The following is a 23,303-nucleotide window of genomic DNA, read 5'->3' on the forward strand; positions in this document are numbered from 1 at the left end:
ATAGCATGGTCCGTGGCCAGGAAATTGAGTTATCTGTGCACCCATGGAAGAGAGAAGAGTTATATTCCCTAATGTGTTCACGATAATGTTTAGCTTATGATGTTTGCTGTGTAAGAAGCTGTTGTAAAGACACAGGTGGCTCCCGCAAAGGTGGTAAAGCTACTTTACCGTTGTGGCAGCATCTCGAGTACTTGTTGGATGTATTACGCTCAGCAGGCCAGTATAGTGCATGACATGGAAGAGGACGAATAGGAATCGAGAAATGCCGTCGGCTGCGTGTGGGTGGAAGCAGTACGAACCAGAAGAGAAATATATATAAGAGATGGTGTGTGGAGACCCCGAATTAAAGCAGTAGCGTAACGAACATTTTTTTTTTTTTTTTTTGCGTAAAGAAATACGCGCAGTAAGTTTTAATTAAGTAGTACTTTAATGCTATACCGATGACAGACGTCCAAAACATACTGTAGATGTCAATAGCAGGCTGTTCTGAACTTATCAATCTTAGACTGATTTCATTATGTTCCTAATTGAAGCTTATTGTTCACAACCATAAAGTTCAATGTAACTTGTTTTCTTTGTAGGGTCAACCACTTAAGTATACTGTATCCGTGTATAGTATGTATACAGCTTTTTGTAAGTGGCATTGGATAAAGGTTTCCGCCCAGTACATGGCGTTTTTTTATATTTATAATAAAATGGTTTATTTATAACAGTGAAATCTGCAGTGAATTCATTTAATCTAGTATCACATTGATTTAATATGCTTTTAATAATAAGAGTTGTCTTTATGTGAAGATAATTAAGGCATAAGAGCATGACAAAACCCTGCTATAATAAACGTAATCTGCAGAGAAGCAGGTGTCCAGTTTTAAAGAATAAGATTGGTATTTTTCAAGTCGAATTTATTTCTTCACAATCCTGGTATATATTAATTTGCTGCATAAAGTTCTGTCCCAAATACATATATGTTGCTCTTAAAACCTGATGAAAAGACCATTTAATGAAGAAAATTGACATATGCCTAAACATGTAACTGCTGAACGAGCTTCTTCCTTGTGCATTAAAAGTAACGTACATAATTTAATGGTAGTTGTGTGTGACCAATTTTTTTTTTCTTTTGTTTTATCTTCAGATTTTTGTCTTTAATTTACACTGATGAAAGCTGAGTAATGCGAATGGAAATTAACCAAGCTTATAATGTCCAAAGTTTCTCGTAGCAGGAAGGTAGCTTCTTCAAAGGTACAGTATTCTAACCTATGAACAAGAACCTATCCATTGCATTAGGGGTGTGTGCAATCTGGTTTATATCAATGTCTGAAAAGATAGAAGTAATTTTAGTATATGGTATTTAAATAGAGAAAGGGGTGAAAATAATTTTGCATTTCAATATTCTTCAAAAATATTGGTCTTAAAAATAGTAGACATTTAATTAGGGGTGGGCGGTATGACCAAAATTCTATATCACGGTATTTTTCTAAATTATCCCAGTTTCACTGTATTCGATGGTATTTTTTTCCCCATGCATGAGTGGATGTTAACCACATTTTCCACTGCAATTACTGGCTAAGAATAACCTATTCCACTGTCAAGAGTTTTGTACACTGTACAAAAAAAAGCATTTTAATGTGCACACAATTATTAATACAGTTTTGCATTGCCCGCATAAAGTGATAGTTTTCAAGGGGGTGGCACTAATGGAGAAGGTATCACATTGCATGACAGATGCAGTCAAAATATAGAACCTTTTTATTGAACAAATTTTGCAAAAACAAACTAAGTTTGACAACATATTTTCAACCATACAAAGAGGTATTTAGACTTCGTAAAATATCCAAAAGTGCTTGTCAAAAATTGTATTGCACCGAATACGTCTTAGAAAAGGAATAAATAGTAAATATTTTTTGTAAACCAACTACACTTTTTGTTAATGTTAACAATCTCTGTCCACTGACACGTTAAAGTGACTTTTTAAACAACTTTATCATCATTAAACTGCATAATATTTAAACTAATAAATAATAACAATAAAATAAATAATAGTATTATTACTGATAGTTGCACTATTACTTCAAGCCCAGGTGCATTACACAGTATTCACCAAATTAAAATAAAATCAAACAAGTGCAACTTGGTGATGACATCTTTACCAACTGAACCATCATTTAGGCAAACTGCATTAATATGGACCTTGCTTCAAGCTAAGTTATACTGGGAAGAAAAAAACAAACTATATGTCGAGAACAAAGTCAACATTTCCACTTTATTCTCGCCGTTTATGTTGAGATTAAAGTCGACATTTCCACTTTATTCTCATAGTTTACTTCATAATTAAAGTAGAATGTCGTAAACTAAACTTCTTCCTAAAATCAATGTTTAATCAATTACTTAATTTATCCCGTCATAAATTAATGCAGCACATTAAATGCTTTGTGTTACATTCCCCGACCCAGTGGTTAATCACTACGCTTCTTAAACTGACTTCCTCCGCACTAAGAGAAGACAGCGATCACCATACAGAATCCATTCACTTCGGTAGTACTTCTTTATATTCCCTGCTTTGCTCTCCAATAAATGAAAGTTATCGCAAATATACTAATAACCCAATTGTGCTTTACTCACTCAGAATATGGAACCAAATTAGGAAGCATTTTAAGATGGAAAATCTTTTATCAGTGGCACCTTTGCAAGGGAACCACCTCTTTCAACCTTCGCAAGTATATCCAGTTTTTAATACCTGGAAAAGTTTTGGGATTAAAATGCTCAGAGATCTTTATATAGACAACATATTTACATCTTTTGAACAATTACGTTCAAAATTTAACCTCCCAGCTACACATTTCTTTTACTATCTTCAAATTAGAAATTTTGTTAAACAGAAATTGCCCGATTTCCCCCACCTTGCACCCTCCACAATGCTGGAAAAAATACTGCTCAATTCCGAGGAAACAAACACTATTTCCGCAATATATAAAATCTTATTAGAGTCCCTACCTTTCAAAGATCCAAGAGGACATTGGGAAGAAGATCTCTTAATCAATATATCAGAAAAGGAGTGGAAGGTAGCAAAGCAGAGAATTCACTCGAGTTCTATATGCGCAAAGCATAGAATTATTCAACTAAAAATTATATATCGAGCTCATCTGTCTCGCTTAAAACTGTCCAAAATGTTTCCAGGCCAGGATCCGACCTGCGAGCGCTGCAACCAAGCTCCTGCCTCACTGGGTCACATGTTCTGGGCCTGCACCAAACTAACATCATTTTGGACAAAGATTTTTAAGTGCCTCTCAGACAGCCTTAGTATCACAATCCCTCCTAACCCACTAACAGCTGTGTTTGGTGTCCTTCCAGATGGACTGGAATTGGAGAAGGACAAACAAACGGTGATTGCATTCACTACACTCTTGGCACGCAGACTTATTTTGTTAAATTGGAAGAATCCTAATTCTCCTCTTATAAGTCAGTGGGAAACTGATGTTTTATATTATTTGAAATTGGAAAAAATCAAATTTTCAGTTAGAGGATCTGTACAAAATTTTTTCAAAACTTGGCAGGATTTAATCAATATTATTTTAGAATAAGAGAATTAACTATTATTGTATTTAACTCCCTTCTCCATCTCTTATTTATATAGATATTTACTTCTCCCCTTCTTTTGTCTAATGTTGCCTTATTAAAAAGCTTAAAGAAATTTTCCTTTAGCTAAGCTCTCCTTCTCAGGGATGGGGTTTGATTTGTTTTCAAATTTGTTGGGTTATAAATGGATCTGTTTGTATGGAATGATTACAATGAAAATTAATAAAATAAAAATATAAAAAAAAAAAAAAAAAAAGAATCCATTCACTTCATGATATTCCTGCTTTCTGAAAATTTAGAATGCTAAGATAAATACTTGATATTTTCATGATGAAATGCATTAAAGCAGGTATTACACATGCACGGTAGTGAGGCGGTAGTGCTGCTTCCTCGCAGTAAGGGGTCCCCAGGTGTATTTTCAGTGTAGAGAACTTTATGGCAGGTGTGACGAGGCTCCAAAAAACTGGATGTATGAATAGCTATCGCACAGGTTTAACTTAAATATTGTGTAAATGTTGGGTTTGTCATCTGCTGGTCGGAGACACAAACACAGAATTCAATGCATGTTCTTCTGAGCGGGCTATCTTTATTGCATGCAGGCTGTCTCTTATCTGACGTAGGCTACCAAAACCCCAGTTCCTATCTTTCCTTTTTCTTTCACCACGTAACCAATCAACACACGATAAACGTCTTTGTGAAATTAAAACTAGTTATAAACTTAGCCCACGGAGTGTTCAGAACTTTAAAAATATCTTTGTTATACATGTTTAATTATGCCATCCATTCAGAGTTGCGCCCATCTCTGAACGAGTTGCCAGCACATCGAAGGATGAATACAAGCAAAACATACACTAGCAGGGTCAATATAGCACAAGAAAACCCCACATCCTACATGACTTTGAAAGGAAACTGAAGTGCCGAGTAAACCCACCAGAAAAGCATGCAAATGCAAGGCAGGCACGCCGCCGTGCCCCCATATGATCAATGCATGCTTTAATGCATTTCACCATGAAAATTATATTAAGTATTTATTTTAGCATTCTAAATGTTCAGAGAGAAGGAAGATCATGAAGTGAATGTATTCTTGACTACAGATCGCTAACTTCTATCAGAATATAAAGTGACATGTACCAGTGGTTCTAAAACTCAGTCCTGGGCACCCCAATGTTGCTTAAGGTTTTTGTTGTAGCCAATGTCTTTTAAGTTTTCTTATAGCCTAATTAAGCAGGCTGTTATTTTCCCTGCTTCTGTGTTTTCGGGTCAATGTAGAAATTGCAAAATCCATCCATCCATTTTCCAACCCGCTGAATCCAAACACAGGGTCACAGGGGTCTGCTGGAGCCAATCCCAGCCAACACAGGGCACAAGGCAGGAACCAATCCTGGGCAGGGTGCCAACCCACCGCAGGGCACACACAAACACACCAAGCACACACTAGGGCCAATTTAGAATCGCCAATCCATCTAACTTGCATGTCTTTGGACTGTGGGAGGAAACCGGAGCGCCCGGAGGAAACCCACGCAGACACGGGGAGAATTGCAAAATTAAGTTGATAAATTATTATTAGAATGTACCAAGTTATTATTCATTAAAATTTAGTGTTAATTAAATGTTTTTTTCTTAAAACTTGTTTTTTAAGATTTTATCACCATCATCATTTTCATTCAGACTATTAAGTTGCTCAAGCTATTTAATCCTTTATTTTTACTAATGAGCCTGATCGGGAGTAGTTGCTGCCTGTCAGTATTCGCTGTCATTTGATGGGCTCTCTGCTCGTCATTAATAATTTGTCATTATTAGGATACAATTAAGGGAGGAAGCTACACAGAAAAAAGGCAAAGTAATTGAAAAATAACAAACGAATGAAGCCTTTAGAGCTATAGCAAACATCCAGGTTATTCTAAATGTCTTGTAAATGCAAAAATGTCCCTGGTGTGCTTTTCTAACTATAGATTAAAATAAAATAAAATAAAAAAAGACCAGGGGCCTCATGTGTAACTCCATGCATGCAATTCACCATAAAACATGGCGTACGGACAAAAAAATGCAGATGCATAAATCTGTGCGTAAAACTTCCACATTCTTCTGCTATGGGAATCCTGGTCAGAGTGAAATGTATCCCACATGCACGCTCCTGCCACCCCAAAATTTCCACTTTAATCACGTAGTTTATTTTGTCATTAAAGTACAACGTCATAAAATTAATCTTAAAATTATTTAATTTACTAGTTTCTGAAATCCCATCTTAACTAAAGTATCATGTTTAATGCTTAATTTTCTTTGTGTTCTTCTATGTACTCTGTGTGTGAATCACTATGTGCTTCTTAAATGGGCTTTCTCTTATTCCGACAGGACGCATAATCAATTACATTTATGATATTACAGCTCTCTGAACAACTTAAATACTAAGATGCATACTTGATCTCATTTTCATGATGATAGGAATTAAAACATGTATTGAACATGTGGGCACAGTGCACATTGGTAGCAACAAGCTGGCATCCCATCCAGAGATTGTTCCTGCTCCCTGCAAGATGCTTGTTGCGCCATGCGCAACCCTCGATAAAATTTATTGCAGCAGTACTGTTTCTTTCAAATGTACTAATCCCCAATTCCTGTCTTTCCTTTTCTTTCTCTAAGTAACCAATTGCCACACAATCGGTACTTTAATAAATGTCAAACCATCTGTAAGCTTAGAATGCTGAATCTTCAAAACTTTTAAGGAACATTGAAATATCTTTGTTGTACATGTTTAATTATTTCATCCATCTGTCTGTCCAGGGTCGCGCCAGTCCCAGCAAGCATACAGCGTGAGGCAGAAACATTCCCTGAACGGGGTGCCAGTTCATCACTACCACTGTCCACCATGTCCACACGTTTAATTATTAACAGTATACATTATTTAAATTAAGGTAAAAATGTATCTGTATCGTGTAATATATATATACTTTTCTGCATTTCATCTTAAAAATCTCAAGAGCTCTAAGAAGATAGCACCTGGAAATCTAAATTGACTTATTAGCTAGTCGTCGTCATCTGCAAATACACACTCTCTTCAACTGAACTGTATTCTTTTATTGTTATTGTATGGTACAATGCGATTCAATAGATACATACTTTATTGATCCCAAGGGGAAATTCACATACTCCAGCAGCAGCATACTGATTCAAAAAACAATATTAAATTAAATAGTAATAAAAATGCAGGTAAAAACAGACAATAACTGTGAATAATGTTAATGTTTACCCCCCCTGGTGGAATTGAAGAGTCGCATAGTTTGGTGGAGGAACGATCTCCTCGGTCTATCAGTGGAGCAGGACAGTGACAGCAGTCTGTCGCTGAAGCTGCTTCCCTGTCTGGAGATGACACTGTTTAGTGGATGCAGTGGATTCTCCATAATTTATAGGAGCCTGCTGAGCGCCCGTTGCTCTGCCACGGATGTCAAACTGTCCAGCTCCATGCCTACAGTAGAGCCTGCTTTCCTCGCCAGTTTGTCCAGACGTGAGGCGTCCTCCTTCTTCTTAATGCTGCCTCCCCAGCACACCACTGCGTAAAAGAGGGCGCTTGCCACAACCGTCTGATAGAACATCTGCAGCATCTTATTGCAGATGTTGAAGGACGCCAGTCTTCTAAGGAAGTATAGCCGGCTCTGCCCTCTCTTGCACAAAGAATCAGTATTGGCAGTCCAGTCCAATTTATCATCCAGCTGCACTCCCAGGTATTTATAGGTCTGTACCCTCTGCATACAGTCACCTCTCATAATCACGGGGTCCAGGAGGGGCCTGGGCCTCCTAAAATCCACCACCAGCTCCTTGGTTTTGCTGGTGTTCAGGTGTAGGTGGTTTAAATAGCACCATTTAACAAAGTCCTTGATGAGGTTCCTATACTCCTCCTCCTGCCCACTCCTGATGCAGCCCACGATAGCAGTGTCGTCGGCGAACTTTTGCACGTGGTAGGACACCGAGTTGCATTGGAAGTCCGATGTATATGTATATAGGCTGAACAGGACCGGAGAAAGTACATTCCCCTGTGGCACTCCTGTGTTGCTGACCACAATGTCAGATCTGCAGTTCCCGAGACGCACATACTGAGGTCTGTTTGTAAGACAGTCCACGATCCATGCCACTAGGTATGAATCTACTCCCATCTCTGTCAGCTTATATGCAAATACTCCATAAACTTATTTTCCTATAAAGTGGTAAAATAACACCACAACAACAATAATAATAATACTATAAAATTGAAAAATATACAATATGAAAGCATAAGTGGCTCAGGTTGTGCAATATTACAACTGTAACGCAAGTTTATAGTGAGATAATTGTACTTCTATGTACAAACAGTTCTACTAGGAGCACTTGATGGGCTGATTGAGTGCATTTATAGCTCTTGGATTGAAACTGTTTGTTTCTCAACTGTGACGTTCCTACAGGAAAGGCTCTGAAGTGTTTGACGAATGAAAAAAGTTCAAATAGACTGTGCCCATATCTGAGACAGCATGTGCTAGAAGCTGTATACTGATAATTGTCTCCGTTCTTGACACAATCTGTGCTAGAGCTTTCTGATCAGCTGCTGTATAGCTGTGATTCCACACTACAATACAGTGGGTTAAATACTCTTGAGTGGTGCACTAAGTGTAACAATGCTAAAGCAGCTATGGTATTAGCAATAGTTTGGCCATTCAGTGCACCATTATATGGTAAAAGGTTGATTATGATCAGATGCCTTAAACTAAAAAAGCAATATGCAGTTAATTTCAGTGTATTTGATAAAGCTGCATAAGGGATGTGAATCTAAAAAATAAAGGAAAACCACACAGGAACAGTAACACTGCTTTGACGCGGAGTGCTGCCAGTTTGCAAAACTGAGCCGAAAACTTGCATATGCAATGGTTTGAGCTGGCGTGAGAATGGGCGTGGCTTCACACCAAGTTTAGTTTTTATACATCGCGATATGAGCATGGAACTGGGTGCACGCAATATTTTTTTGCGTACACACTGTTTGTACATGAGGCCCCAGATAAATGAGATTGTTTACCATAGAGGTAAAAATGACCTACTGGTTGAAACAAGAACTTGCAGCCACATCAGGTCCCCTGGGCCAAATTTGATAGCCAATATGTTGCATAGTTTACTGTCAAATAATGCAAAGAGTACGTGACACGTGTTTTGCCCTTATTTGGGCTCATTAGGCGTATACACTCACTGCACCCCTCTCGGGGATCGGATGTCCGCGTCGGAGGCGAAGCCTCTTTACGTTGCGCCATGATGTGTAGTTCGTTTATTTGACAGCCTGGAGATTGGGGTAATTACTTTCATAGCATTCGTAGTGTGAATCACAGTCTGATTGTATAGGTGATTACCTACCAGGTAACGCATGTTTGCCGACTTGCAGACCAACCACAAGCGTTACCTGGTAGGTAACCACTCATACAATCAGATTGTGATTCAGACTACAAATGCTATGAATGTTATAATAAAAACATGTATATAAAAATATGAAAAGAGTGACAGGGAGGCTTAAACCCGTGGCGGCCAGTGGCTACCACCAGGGGGCACCCCAAGCCTCATAAAGCCCAGGAGATCTACAATTCCGCCACACCTGGGAAGGTGGAGGAAGGACCTTCCAGCAATGCCCGGAGTGATTCTGGGTGCTCGTATGGCACTTCAGCCACACCAGGAAGTGCTGCTGGAAGAACATCAGCGAGCACCTGGAGCACGTCCGAGTGACTAAAGGGGGCCGCCCTCCTACAGTCGGGGAGCGAGAGTTGGGCGCTGGAGCTGGATGAAGCTCCAGCGACAGAGGGAAGAAAGGCAGCCCACGGACGTTTGAAAGGCCCGTGATTAGGGGTGTGTACTGCAGGAGCACTGTGTGCTGTTTTGGGACTTGGTGTGAATAAATGTGTGTGTTTTTGTACTTGTACTACTGTCTGTCTGATGATGTTCGGACCAGGTCTCACAATGGCATCCCAGATGGGACTCTCTGCCTGTTCAAGGCGGGGACCCATCAAAAAAATAATTTTGTGAGTGAGTTGTCTGGCACCTCAGGCCACCACACACACACACACACACACACACACGCCACGTGAAAGTGAAATTTAATTTCAGCGGCGAGACAGCTGCCTTTCAAACACTTGACATGCATCGCGCACAACATTCAACGTTCTGTCACAGTGTCTTTGTAGAATAGTGCATTTGACTGCGCACTTTCCAAATGCTGAAAGGTGGTGGGGCACTTCAGGCACAGTCCATCAAATATTGGAGAAACAGCAAGTTGCACATGACCTGAAGGCAGAGACACTCGTACAAGATGTACCGACTAGATGGAACTCTACTCTGGAGATGGTGAAGCATGTGCGAAGAAACGAACAACCACTAAGAGATGCACTAGCTCTACATAAAACTAACATGGTCATGCCAACAAATGCTGGGCTGGAGAAATTTCAGAAGCTGGAGGTGTTGCTCGAGCCCTGCAGGTAATACACAGGTTTTTTTTGTTTTATTTTCCCCTAGCAATCTCGCACACTGTCATTGAAAAATGTGCGTCTCCATCGATCATTAGTGGGAGTGTAGAGGAGGACTGTATTCAAAAATGTCTGGAGCACTATAAAGCAGAGCCTGTCATCAGCATGGAGGATTGCCTGCTAAAGTGGTGGTCCACACATGCTCTGGTATACAAAGAGCTAGCTTGCCTTGCTTGCAAGTACTTGGCAGCACCTGTGACATCCGTGCCTTGCGAGAGGTTGTTTTCTATCTCTGGGCATATTGTGCAGAAAAAGTGAGCTGCCTTGTCCTCTGGAAATGTGACCAAATTTGTATGTTTAAGCAACTGGCTTGGTATAATAAAATAGAAATAGTGTATTATTCATAATAATCCAAAAGGCCAACCTTCTGTTTCTGATGAGAAATTAACTTGGCTAACTACATTACATTAACAATTTTAAATTGTATTCCGTTTATAAAATCCTGTTTCTGGAGTTTTTGTATGGCTTTTGAGTGAGATTTATTAAGCATTATTGAGAAATACATGGAGACTGCAGTATGAGACAACGTCTTAAATATGTCATCTGTGTTACAATATGAGCCCAATTGTTTGTTTTCTATGTTCAGCATTGCACAGCCCTAGAGTATGAGTGAATAAAGCCTCCTCACAGTTGAAGTTTTGTCTTTATTTCCTCTTATTCCAGTTACCTGAATACGTGAAGTACAGTTATATGCCATTATATTGTGTCCATTCTTCTTAATATGGTCTGATTGCGCTTAAGAATCTTTGTGGTAAAATTTCAACATAAAAAAAAAAAACTGAGATTAATCACAATTAATTACACAACGTCATGCGATGAATCGCGATTAAACTTTTAGGTCGCTTGACAGATATATATACAGTGCATCTGGAAAGTATTCACAGCGCATCACTTTTTCCACATTTTGTTATGTTACAGCCTTATTCCAAAATGGATTAAATTCATTTTTTTCCCTCAGAATTCTACACACAATACCCCATAATGACAACGTGAAAAAAGTTTGAGATTTTCGCAAATTTATTAAAAATAAAAAAACTGAGAAATCACATGTACATAAGTATTCACAGCCTTTGCTCAATACTTTGTTGATGCATCCTTGGCAGCAATTACAGCATCAAGTCTTTTTAAATATGATGCCACAAGCTTGGCACACCTATCCTTGGCCAGTTTCGCCCATTCCTCTTTGCAGCACCTCTCAAGCTCCATCAGGTTGGATGGGAAGCGTCAGTGCACAGCCATTTTAAGATCTCTCCAGAGATGTTCAATCGGATTCAAGTCTGGGCTCTGGCTGGCCACTCAAGGACATTCACAGAGTTGTCCTGAAGCCACTCCTTTGGTATCTTGGCTGTGTGCTTATGGTCGTTGTCCTGCTGAAAGATGAACCGTCGCCCCAGTCTGAGGTCAAGAGCGCCCTGGAGCAGGTTTTCATCCAGGATGTCTCTGTACATTGCAGTAGTCATCTTTCCCTTTATCCTGACTAGTCTCCCAGTTCCTGCTGCTGAAAAACATCCCCACAGCATGATGCTGCTACCACCATGCTTCACTGTTGGGATGGTGCCAGGTTTCCTCCAAACGTGACGCCTGGCATTCACACCAAAGAGTTCAATCTTTGTCTCATCAGACCAGAGAATTTTCTTTCTCATGGTCTGAGAGTCCTTCAGCTGCCTTTTGGCAAACTCCAGGCGGGCTGCCATGTGCCTTTTACTAAGGAGTGGCTTCTGTCTGGCCACTCTACCATACAGGCCTGATTGGTGGATTGCTGCAGAGATGGTTGTCCTTCTGGAAGGTTCTCCTCTCTCCACAGAAGACCTCTGGAGCTCTGACAGAGTGACCATCGGGTTCTTGGTCACCTCCCCGACTAAGGCCCTTCTCCCCCGATCGCTCAGTTTAGATGGCCGGCCAGCTCTAGGAAGAATCCTGGTGGTTTCGAACTTCTTCCACTTACGGATGATGGAGGCCACTGTGCTCATTGGGACCTTCAAAGCAGCAGAAATTTTTCTGTAACCTTCCCCAGATTTGTGCCTCGAGACAATCCTGTCTCGGAGGTCTACAGACAATTCCTTCGACTTCATGCTTGGTTTGTGCTCTGACATGAACTGTCAACTGTGGGACCTTATATAGACAGGTGTGTGCCTTTCCAAATCATGTCCAACCAACTGAATTTACCACAGGTGGACTCCAATTAAGCTGCAGAAACATCTCAAGGATGATCAGGGGAAACAGGATGCACCTGAGCTCAATTTTGAGTTTCATGGCAAAGGCTGTGAATACTTATGTACATGTGCTTTCTCAATTTTTTTATTTCTAATAAATTTGCAAAAATCTCAAACTTTTTTCACGTTGTCATTATGGGGTATTGTGTGTAGAATTCTGAGGGAAAAAAATGAATTTAATCCATTTTGGAATAAGGCTGTAACATAACAAAATGTGGAATAAGTGATGCGCTGTGAATTCTTATAGATATATATGTATATGTGTATGTGTGTGTGTGATAGATATATATACAGTATATATATATATATATATATATATATATATATATATATATATATATATATATAATATAAGGTAGGTAGATAGATATGTGTGTGTGTATACATGCATACAGTGGGGAAAATAAGTATTTGATCCGCTGCTGAATTTGTAAGTTTGCTTATTTACAAAGAAATGAACAGCCTCTAATGCAGGGGTCTCCAACACGTCGCTCGTGAACTACCAGTAGCTCGCTAACCCTTTTCAAGTAGCTCACCAAAGGGTTAATGAATCCTACATAAATTTGAAAACTTGATTAGTCAAATTAGGGGTGGACGATCTTTCCAAAAAATCATATCACGATCCACAATCTGAATTGCAGTGTATCTTTTTCAATGTGGCATACGTTTAAGAGAATATCCGGACTCAAACTCATCAAGACCTAAGTAACACTTTATTTTAAATATCAAACAAAGTTGCATTCAATTGTTCTCTCATTTGCTAACTAAGCGGAGTTAAGGAACACGCCACGAAGCTGGCGAGTGAGTAAGGAAGCTCCACCCCCATATATGAATACTCTTGTGAAGTGAAACAGTGACATGTAACAAAATGACAAATGAATAAGTCATATCTGGGTATTTGTAATTGCATTGCTTTGTTTTGACAGCATTCATGTTTTAACTCAATAGTGTGCGATACACTAGAAAATACATGCAAACATACAAAATGCACTTGCAGGTGCACTAAATATTTTATTGTGATGTTTTAATGGAAAATGTGAGTTGTGGACACCAACATTTTGTAAATGTTCATGCAAAACAAGCTTATTCAGTTTGTTTTGGTTGAAATAAGCTATGAGAATGAACGTTAGAAAACATTAATAGTTCTCGGCCATTTTCATTTTGTAAAAGTAGCTCACTTTTGGAGGTTGGAGATCCCTACTCTGTTTACGGTTGTTTCATTTTAATGGAGAGAGAGAGACCGAATATCAACCAAAAATCCAGAGAAAAAAACACATTACATAAAAGTTATAAATTGATTTGCATATCATTGAGATAAATAAGTATTTACTCCCCTACAACCCTGCCAGAATTTTGGCTCCCACAGATTGGCGATTACAATCAATCAATCAGTCAATCAATTACAGATTCTTCTAATCTCAAATCATTATGTGTATAAAGCACACCTGTCCACAGAATCAGTTTCTTCCATTACAACTTCTCCACCACCATGGGCAAGATCAAAGAGCTGCCAGAGGATGCCAGGGACAAGATTGTAGACCTGCACAAGGCCAGAATGGGCTACAAGACCATTAGCAAGAAGCTTTAGTGAGAGGGTGGCAACTGTTGGTGCGATTATTTGGAAATAGAAGAAATATAACATGACCATCAATCACCTTAGATCTGGAGCTCCATGAAAGATCTTGCCTCCTAGGGTGAGGATGTTCATGAGAAAGGTGATGGATCAGCCCAAAACTACACGGAAGGAGCTTGTTAATGATCTGAAGGTAGTTAGGACCACAGTCACCAAGGACACCATTAGTAACGCACTATTCTGTAATGGATTGAAATTTTGCAGCACCTGCAAGGTACCTCTGCTCAATAAGGCAAATGTACAGGTCCAGATGTTCACTGGCAAACTTAAGACTAATATCTATATATTTATCCTTTTTTTTTTTTTTTTTTTAAGTTGACCAACTGGGTGCAGCCATCCTTTGATGACTTATTCACATGTGGCAGTTTACCATCTATAAAATCCAACAAGAGAACTAACTCTGGAGATCCAAAGTACTTGGACTGCTCTTCTAAATTTTTGGAATCTAAAAAACGACTAGGAAAGAGGTCTTGTTCCAGAGAGCATCATTTTTCTTGTACAAAGGAGTACTTTGACTGCCATGAAGATGAACCATGGGTGGAAAAATATAAACCAAAAACACAGGTAAGTATAAATAGTGTCACATTTCTTTGTGCAAGTTGACTTATTTTAAGCTGACTTCTGTTTGTTCTGTCTTGTTTTACATTTACTTTGGCTAATAATGCAATATAACACTCCAATTAGCAACTCATTTTTTGATCAATATTAAGATGTACTTCCTGCCTCTTCATGGTAGTTTTAAGCTCCTCCATAACTGATACTGCTCAAAAAAGTACTGTAGCTAACTTTGACTGCATCAGCCATATTATTGCCTTACTTTCAAAAAAGAACAGAAAATGCATCAAAAATGTAAATTTCTTCAACAAAAACATTTAATTATATAGCACATTTTCATACAAATAATGTAGCTCAAAGTGCTTTACATGATGAAGAATGAGGGAAAAAAAGACGAATTTAAAATAAGAGAACACTAATTAACATAGAATAAAAGTAAGGTCCGATGGCCAGGGAGGACAGAAAAAACAAAAAAAACTCCAGACGGCTGGAGAATAAATAAAATCTACAGGGGTTCCAGGCCATGAGACCGCCCAGCCCCCTCTAGGCATTCTACCTAACATAAATGACATCAATCAGTCCTCATTGTATTCAGGGTTCTCATGGAAGGACTTGATGACGACGACGGTCACTTGGACTTCTGGTCTTTAATCCATCAATGTAGGGACATCACGGTGCTTTGATTAGGTGGTGGTGGCGCAGATTGCCACCATAGAAAACCGGAAAAAGAACAGAAGAGAGAATAGGTATTAGTATGGATTTTGGAGCCACCATGAATAATAATGAATATACAGAGCGTCAGGAATAAACTTAAATGAAGCTATGAGAAAGCCATGTTAAAGTAATGTTTTCAGCAGTGTTTTATAGTGCTACACTGTATTAGCCATATTATTCCTATTGGCAAGCTATTCCAGATTTTAGGTACATAAAACCATAAGCAGTATTTTAAAGTCAATTCTGAATGACACAGGTAACCAATGTAGTGACATCAAAACTGGAGAAATGTGCTCGGATTTTCTTTTCCTAGTTAAGATTCTAGCAGCTGCATTCTGCACTAGTTGCAATCGATTTATATCTTTTTTGGGTAGTCCTGAGAGGAGTGCGTTACAGTAATCTAGTTGACTGAAAATAAGTGTGAACTAATGTCTCAGCATCTTTCAATGATACAAGGGGTCGAACTTTTGCTATACAGTACACCCCCAAAATTTGTGGGGGTTGCATTTCTAGAGCACCTGCGAATAGTGAAAAACCGCAACTTTTGGATATGGTTAAAAAATGCCTTTTAAATGCATATTTTTATAGTTTAAACCCTAAATACAGTATGCCCTCAAAGCACTTTTTAATTTTGTTGCAAACTCAGCTTAATACATTAATACATTACCTAAAAACAATGTAAAGGTAAACCCGTATACTGTACAGTACTGTACTGCTATGTCTCCCGCGGTGCTAGAATGTAAAATACCGATGTTACCGCTATACGCACTATAATTCATGCAAGCGCGTTTTTTTTGGTATGCGCTGTCGTTTTCTTTGTTATAAGTAGAGTAAATACATGATGATTTCATTTAATTAAAATACAGTAAAATGTACCGGTACTCACCAATGATGAATGATATTGATGATGATGAAGTAGCTGTGCAGTACGATGCAGAGGATTTAAAACTCCTTGGGTGGCGCCTCTTCTTCAGGCACTTCAGGAGGAGTCCTATCTTTGGACGGGTCTTCTTCTGGTGGAGTTTCGTGCTGGCTTTTCTTTATATGTCTCAGGAACATTGTGATGGGAAGTTGCTACATTGTCTCCTGTAGCGAACTGCTGGTACAATTTCCGTGCTTTCTCACGGATGATGTTACCGTCCAAGGGGATGCTCTTCTTCCTGCAGTCGGTGATCCACAATGCCAAGGCAGATTCTATCCTGATGATATTTTTATTCCTTACGGTCGTTACCTTTTTGGCACTATCACAGAAACTTAGATAGGGTACTCCAGATCTCTGCTTTGTTCTTCTTTATGTAGCATGTGGTGCGTTCATTAATGCCATAGTGGTGCACTACTGCAGCATAACCTTTTAGTTCCCGGAGCAAATTCAGTAGTTCAACTTTCTCCTGGAGTGTTTTAAACTTCTTCTGGTGCTTAGGCTCAGTGCCAAAAGCCTTGGAAGATGCAGGGCGTTTCGGCGACATCTTGCGCATTTAAGAATAACAAAATGAGTACAATAACAAAATGGAAAACACGAAGTCACTCGGCTGGAGACGCGCCACAGGGCAGCAGTCAATCAGCAGCAAGGAGAAATAAATAACGCTCTTGGATTGGCTACTTTCACCATCCCAAACTGCATTTCCCTCAGCGATTGCTTCCTGTTCTCTCTACAGCACAGTATTGCCATAAAAAATTGTGGAGAATATTTGCGCTTTCCGCTAACAATTAATAGTTAGGTTCTAAGGAAAAATCCGCGAACGACTGAGTCCGCGAACCCTGAACCGCGATTTTGTGGGGGTCTACTGTATTTCTTAAGTGAGAAAATGCTGTCCTAGTGATCTGATTTAATATGTGATTTAAAATTCAGGTCACTGTCAACAGTTACCCCTAAATTCTTTACCTCCGTCTTGACTTTTAATCCTAATGCATCAAGTTTCTTTCTAATAACCACATTATATCCATTATTGACAATCACTAAAATTTCAGTTTTCTCTTTGAGAAAATTACTACTCATCCATTCAGAAACACAAGTAAGACATTGTGTCAGTGAATCAACAGAGTTGGGGTCATCAGGTGCTGTTGATAAGTACAGTTGCATGTCATCAGCATAGCTGTGGTAGCTCACGTTATGTCCCGAGATAATGTGACCTAATGGAAGCATGTAAATCGAAAAGAGCAGCGGACCCAGGATAGAGCCTTGTGGAACACCATATACAGGTGCTGGTCATAAAATTAGAATATCATGACAAAGTTGATTTATTTCAGTAATTCCATTCAAAAAGTGAAACTTGTATATTAGATCCATTCATTACACACAGACTGATGTATTTCAAATGTTTATTTCTTTTAATGTTGATGATTATAACTGACAACTAATGAAAGTCCCAAATTCAGTATCTCGGAAAATTAGAATATTGTGAAAAGGTTCAATATTGAAGACATCTGGTGCCACACTCTAATCAGCTAATTAACTCAAAACACCTGCAAAAGCCTTTTAAATGGTCTCTCAGTCTTGTTCTGTAGGCTACACAATCATGGGGAAGACTGCTGACTTGACAGTTGTCCAAAAGACGACCATTGACACCTTGCACAAGGAGGGCAAGACACAAAAGGTCATTGCTAAAGATCTTGGCTGTTCACAGAGCTCTGTGTCCAAGCACATTAATAGTGAGGTGAAGGGAAGGACAAGATGTGGTAGAAAAAAGTGTACAAGCAATAGGGATAACCGCACCCTGGAGAGGATTGTGAAACAAAACCCATTCAAAAATGTGGGGGAGATTCACAAAGAGTGGACTGCAGCTGGAGTCAGTGCTTCAAGAACCACCACGCACAGACGTATGCAAGACATGGGTTTCAGCTGTCGCATTCCTTGTGTCAAGCCACTCTTGAACAAGAGACAGCGTCAGAAGCGTCTTGCCTGGGCTAAAGACAAAAAGGACTGGACTGCTGCTGAGTGGTCCAAAGTTATATTCTCTGATGAAAGTAAATTTTGCATTTCCTTTGGAAATCAATGTCCCAGAGTCTGGAGGAAGAGAGGAAAGGCACAGAATCCACGTTGTGTGAGGTCCAGTGTAAAGTTTCCACAGTCGGTGATGGTTTGGGGTGCCATGTCATCTGCTGGTGTTGGTTCATTGTGTTTTCTGAGGTCCAAGGTCAACACAGCCATCTACCAGGAAGTTTTAGAGCACTTCATGCTTCATGCTGCTGACGAACTTTATGGAGAAGCAGATTTCATTTTCCAACAGGACCTGGCACCTGCACACAGTGCCAAAGCTAAAAGTACCTGGTTTAAGGACCATGGTATCCCTGTTCTTGATTGGCCAGCAAACTCGCCTGACCTTAACCCCATAGAAAATCTATGGGGTATTGTGAAGAGGAAGATGCAATACGCCAGACCCAACAATTCAGAAGAGCTGAAGGCCACTATCAGAGCAACATGGGCTCTCATAACACCTGAGCAGTGCCATAGACTGATTGACTCAATGCCATGCCGCATTGCTGCAGTAATCCAGGCCAAAGGAGCCCCAACTAAATATTGAGTGCTGTACATGCTCATACTTTTCTTGTTCATAACTTTCAGTTGGCCAACATTTCTAAAAATCCTTTTTTTGCATTGGTCTTAATTGATATACTAATTTTCCGAGATACTGAATTTGGGACTTTCATTAGTTGTCAGTTGTAATCATCAACATTAAAAGAAATAAACATTTGAAATGCATCAGTCTGTGTGTAATAAATGAATCTAATATACAAGTTTCACTTTTTGAATGGAATTACTGAAATAAATCAACTTTGTCATGATATTCTAATTTTATGACCAGCACCTGTAGAATATCATGTGTCATTGAAGTATAATTACCACAACTAACAAAGAATTTTCTACCTGCCAGGTAGGATTCAAACCAATTTACGACACTGCCAGAGAGGTCCACCTACGGACTAAGGCGATTTCTAAGAATATTGTGATCAATGGTATCAAATGCGGCACTCGGATCTAAGAGGATCAGAACAGATAAACGGCCTCTGTCTGCATTTACTCGCAAGTCATTTACTACTTTAACGAGTGCAGTTTCTGTACTGTGATTTGTTCTGAAACCCGACTGAAATTTCTCAAGAATAGCATGTTTATTGAGGTGGTCATTTAGCTGCATAGTGACTGTCTTCTCTAGAATTTTACTTAAGAAAGGCAATTTAGAGAGAGGTCTAAAATTTTCAAAAGCAGAGGAGTCGAGATTATTTTTCTTGAGTAGGGGTTTAACTGTAGCTGTCTTTCAGAGCTGAAAGAAATTTAGCAATGGGTGCTATATTAATAAATAATTTTAAGCTTTCTCTAACTTGTTCTATTTTATGTTTTACTCATATCTGTTACACTTAAGCACAGATGTGTTTAATGTTTATTATATGGTGCTTGAAGGCAAAATATATAAAATTGCATGAGTTGCATTTATTCATGTTTGCAAGACGATTGCACAGTGCAGCTACCAAAAAAACTGATGTATGTAAAATGGCTTTTGAAATCTAATTTGAATGTAACGGTTTGTTTTCATGCTATTCTAACACAGTCACCAGGTTTAGCATAAGTAAAATCAAATTCTACGCTGGTGTTTGAAACTTGTATTCAATAAAAACAGATCAAATTGTATGTTATGAATATTTTTCTTTAGTAACATATATTGGTCTTTTTTAACTGCAACAGTAAGTCAATTTAATGGTTTGTTCAGATCAGGGTCGCATATTGCTATGCTTTTTCTAGGCTTCATTAAGCACACGTCAAGAAACAAACATGGGCAGGACGCCGTTCCATATCCGTTGAGGTACATACTTATTTTTGACTATCTCAGGCATATTTCTGGATGAAGTTGCGATTTTTAAACCAGCCTAAGGGCAGTAAAGAGAAACTAATTACATGTCCCTTTTTAGTTCCTGCTTTGTTTTCAGTGCATGACTTTTATGATTGTTTATTTTGATGTTGTGTAGTAGAGTGTTAAATGAGAGTATAACCTATATTTTTAACCAATCTTTTTAAACAGCTTTTTAATACTGTATAAGAATTTAGATTTCAATCTTAAATATATTTAAACATATAGGATGGCTTTTGAAACGTCATTATCAATTTCATTGTGTTTAGGGTTTGTTTGGGAAAAGAAAAGAATAGATAAACAAGTGTGTGTGTGTGTGTTGTTTGTGTACATTTTCTGAAAAAAATGTTATCCTGAAAACGGTGTTTTGGGCTTGTGTATGTGGTATAAATTTGTGTGCTCAGTTTATATGTCATTTGCTTGTTTTTACAGGCTGAACTGGGAGTTCATAAAAAGAAAATTGAGGAAGTTGAAGCTTGGTTGAAAGTTCATACCGAGCAAAAACAAATTAACAAGGTATTGTTACTCACTATACAGTTTCTAGGACGTACCGGTGTTTGTGCATAAAACTACCCTTTTTGTTTTGTTTTTCTTCCATTTTAGGGTGGGTCAATATTGTTGATGACTGGGCCTTCTGGTTGTGGAAAGACTGCCACCATATATGTCCTTTCACAAGAACTAGGCATTGAGATTCAAGAATGGTCAAACCCCCTGTCATCAGAATTTAAAAAAGATAACTTGAATTCCATTTTTGATTGTGGTAAGCATTACGCAGCGTTTTTTATTTATTTATTTTATTGTTTTTATATTTTTAATATGGGGATCACTGCTCCAGGACAGCAGCTCTCTATACACACTTAGCATTTCTGATCCTGCCTTTAGACTATTGGTTTTGGTATGGATTTAAGCTCCATTTAAGTATTTTGCCAATATTAGTTTCGGGGCAAAATACTTTTAAAGTTCAAAAGGTACCAGAACGCTATAAACCAGGCAAGAGCTGTGGTAGTTTTATGTGCGGACAGCTAAAATAACATTTGCGATTCTTTTTCATATACTAGGACTGTTGTTCACATACTAATTGTAGGACAATCAAAAAGTAACGTTTATTGGTTGTGCTCTGCCTCTTGAATCTTTTTCATACTTAGGTGGTGTTGGTTACAGTAGTACTATACATTTAACACTAGAATTACCAGAGCCTACGAAAAAACTCGTAGATCTGGCCCACCTTAAATCGCTTCTTAAATCCGTTCACACCTCTCCTCCAGCATCCTTTGTCCTCTAAATGTGCTGATAAAAGACAAGCTGCCAGCAGCCGGCTATTCCATCCCCCCCACCGACTGAGAACGTGTGCGAAGTTTTCCCAGCTCATGCCTTGATTGATTATCTGGGAGTGAAGTGGAGTTTTACACTGGAAATAATAGATCGTTATTTGGAACACACGCATTTCATGCGTGTTCCGTTTCTACAGTAATCTGTGTAAACACATTGTTAAAACAGAAACTTTTTCATATTTTAGTAATAAATGTTACAAAATGTAGGCATAAACTATAGAATGTGTAAAGCCCGAGTTCCAAAGATCAAATAAACACTTTCACAAAAACTTCAAGGAGGATACAACAGTTTCTGTGGCATAGCGCGCTGAGTTTTGTTTCTTAGAGCACAGCTGCTTTGCCGTGCCTCACAGACCTGAGTTCGATTCCCCGCTGGGGATAAAGGTTTGCTTTTTTTTTTTTTTTCTTTTTAACCTCAAACGGACATAAAATTTATAAATTGGTATGCACTGTCAGTTAATGAGATCGTTATATTTTCATATGGGATGCTCCTTTTAAAATATTTTTTAACAATTGAGACTGCAATTAACATGAACAACTGTCCCTAAAACTGTTATTTTTAAGATCCAAAACACACAGACAGACAGAGCACTGCGTAATAGAGAGACAGACAGGCAGAGATATACAAATAAACAGGGAAGGCACATGTACTGAAAGAAAAAAAAGATCAACATGTGCGTTGTTCCTGCTGCACTGAATAAGCTCACATGCTCTAACATCACCCCTTACCCCATCTGACTCTCTAAGTAACAGCAAAAGTACAGACGCAAACGAAGTGTAATCAAGAGTGTCCGGTTCCATCCCTACTCACTCCTGTATTTGCCGTTTTCAGTAGTAAGCTGCTCTTTTTGTTAATATTATACAGTACACACATGCACTTCGTTTGCGTCTGTACTTGTACATTCTATAGTTTATGCCTACATTTTGTAACATTTATTACTAAAATATGAAAAAGTTTCTGTTTTAACAATGTGTTTACACAGATTACTGTAGAAATGGAACACGCATTAAATGCGTGTGTTCCAAATAACGATCTATTATTTCCAGTGTAAAACTCCACTTCACTCCCAGATAATCAATCAAGGCATGAGCTGGGAAAACTTTGCGCACGTTCTAAGTCGATGGGGGGATGGAATAGCCGGCTGCTGGCAGCTTGTCTTTTATCAGCACATTTAGAGGACAAAGGATGCTGGCGGAGAGGTGTGAACGGATTTAAGAAGCGATTTAAGGTGGGCCGGATATACGAGTTTTTTCGTAGGCTCTGGTAATTCTAGTGTTAAATTAGTAATGCTAGGTTTCCTCTTAGGTTTGTGCTTTAAGATTGACCATGTATTATTCTTCTTAATTTAGGTTTTAGGATTTGAATTTATTTTGCACCAGATCTACTATTGCAAACTGTTTCAAATATTAGACCACATAATGAAAGGAATCAAGTGTGTATTGTGTGAGAGAACCTGAAACGTAATATTTATTTTGCATCTTTACTCCTATCTTTCAGAATTAGTTTTCTTGTGGGTGCTTCTTTTATTCCTATATGTGTTTTCATATTAAATAAAATTAAATTGATAATTCCTGCTGTGTTCGTGTTTGCTTAGTTGCTTACTGAATTGGCCTAGTGTTAATTAGATTACTGACCAAGAAAATGTTTTCTGTGAGTGTGCCATGCTGATGTAATAGACATCAGCTTCTTTATCAAACCCAACCCCCTTCCCCCCAGGAAGAAAGCTGAGCAAGTTCAGGAAAGTGAATAAATGCTTAACACTAGAATTACCAAAGCTTACGAAAAAACTCGTAAATCCGTCCCACCTTAAATCCGCTTGCACCTCTCCGTCAGCCTCTTGTCTTGTAAATGTGTTGATAAACCCAAGCAGCCTGCTATACCATCTCCCTCACCGTTGTAGAAACTGCAAAAACCTCTC

The 23,303-nt window shown here is 38.7% G+C and overlaps 1 protein-coding gene across 2 annotated transcripts in view; it reads left to right on the top strand.

Moving 5' to 3' along the window:
* Positions 1–23,303, top strand: part of rad17 (RAD17 checkpoint clamp loader component) — a 139,931-nt gene that overhangs the window by 1,432 nt on the left and 115,196 nt on the right. For both annotated transcript variants that reach the window (XM_051930084.1, XM_051930083.1), the window contains exons 2-5: positions 1,133–1,239; positions 14,259–14,507; positions 20,486–20,569; positions 20,657–20,813. In XM_051930084.1, coding sequence (XP_051786044.1) covers positions 1,198–1,239; positions 14,259–14,507; positions 20,486–20,569; positions 20,657–20,813 — 532 coding nt within the window. In that variant the 5' untranslated portion in view covers positions 1,133–1,197. The remainder of the gene's footprint in view (positions 1–1,132; positions 1,240–14,258; positions 14,508–20,485; positions 20,570–20,656; positions 20,814–23,303) is intronic.

The sequence above is a fragment of the Erpetoichthys calabaricus genome, chromosome 7 (assembly GCF_900747795.2).
Source record: "Erpetoichthys calabaricus chromosome 7, fErpCal1.3, whole genome shotgun sequence".
NCBI classification, from domain to species: Eukaryota; Metazoa; Chordata; class Cladistia; order Polypteriformes; family Polypteridae; genus Erpetoichthys; species Erpetoichthys calabaricus.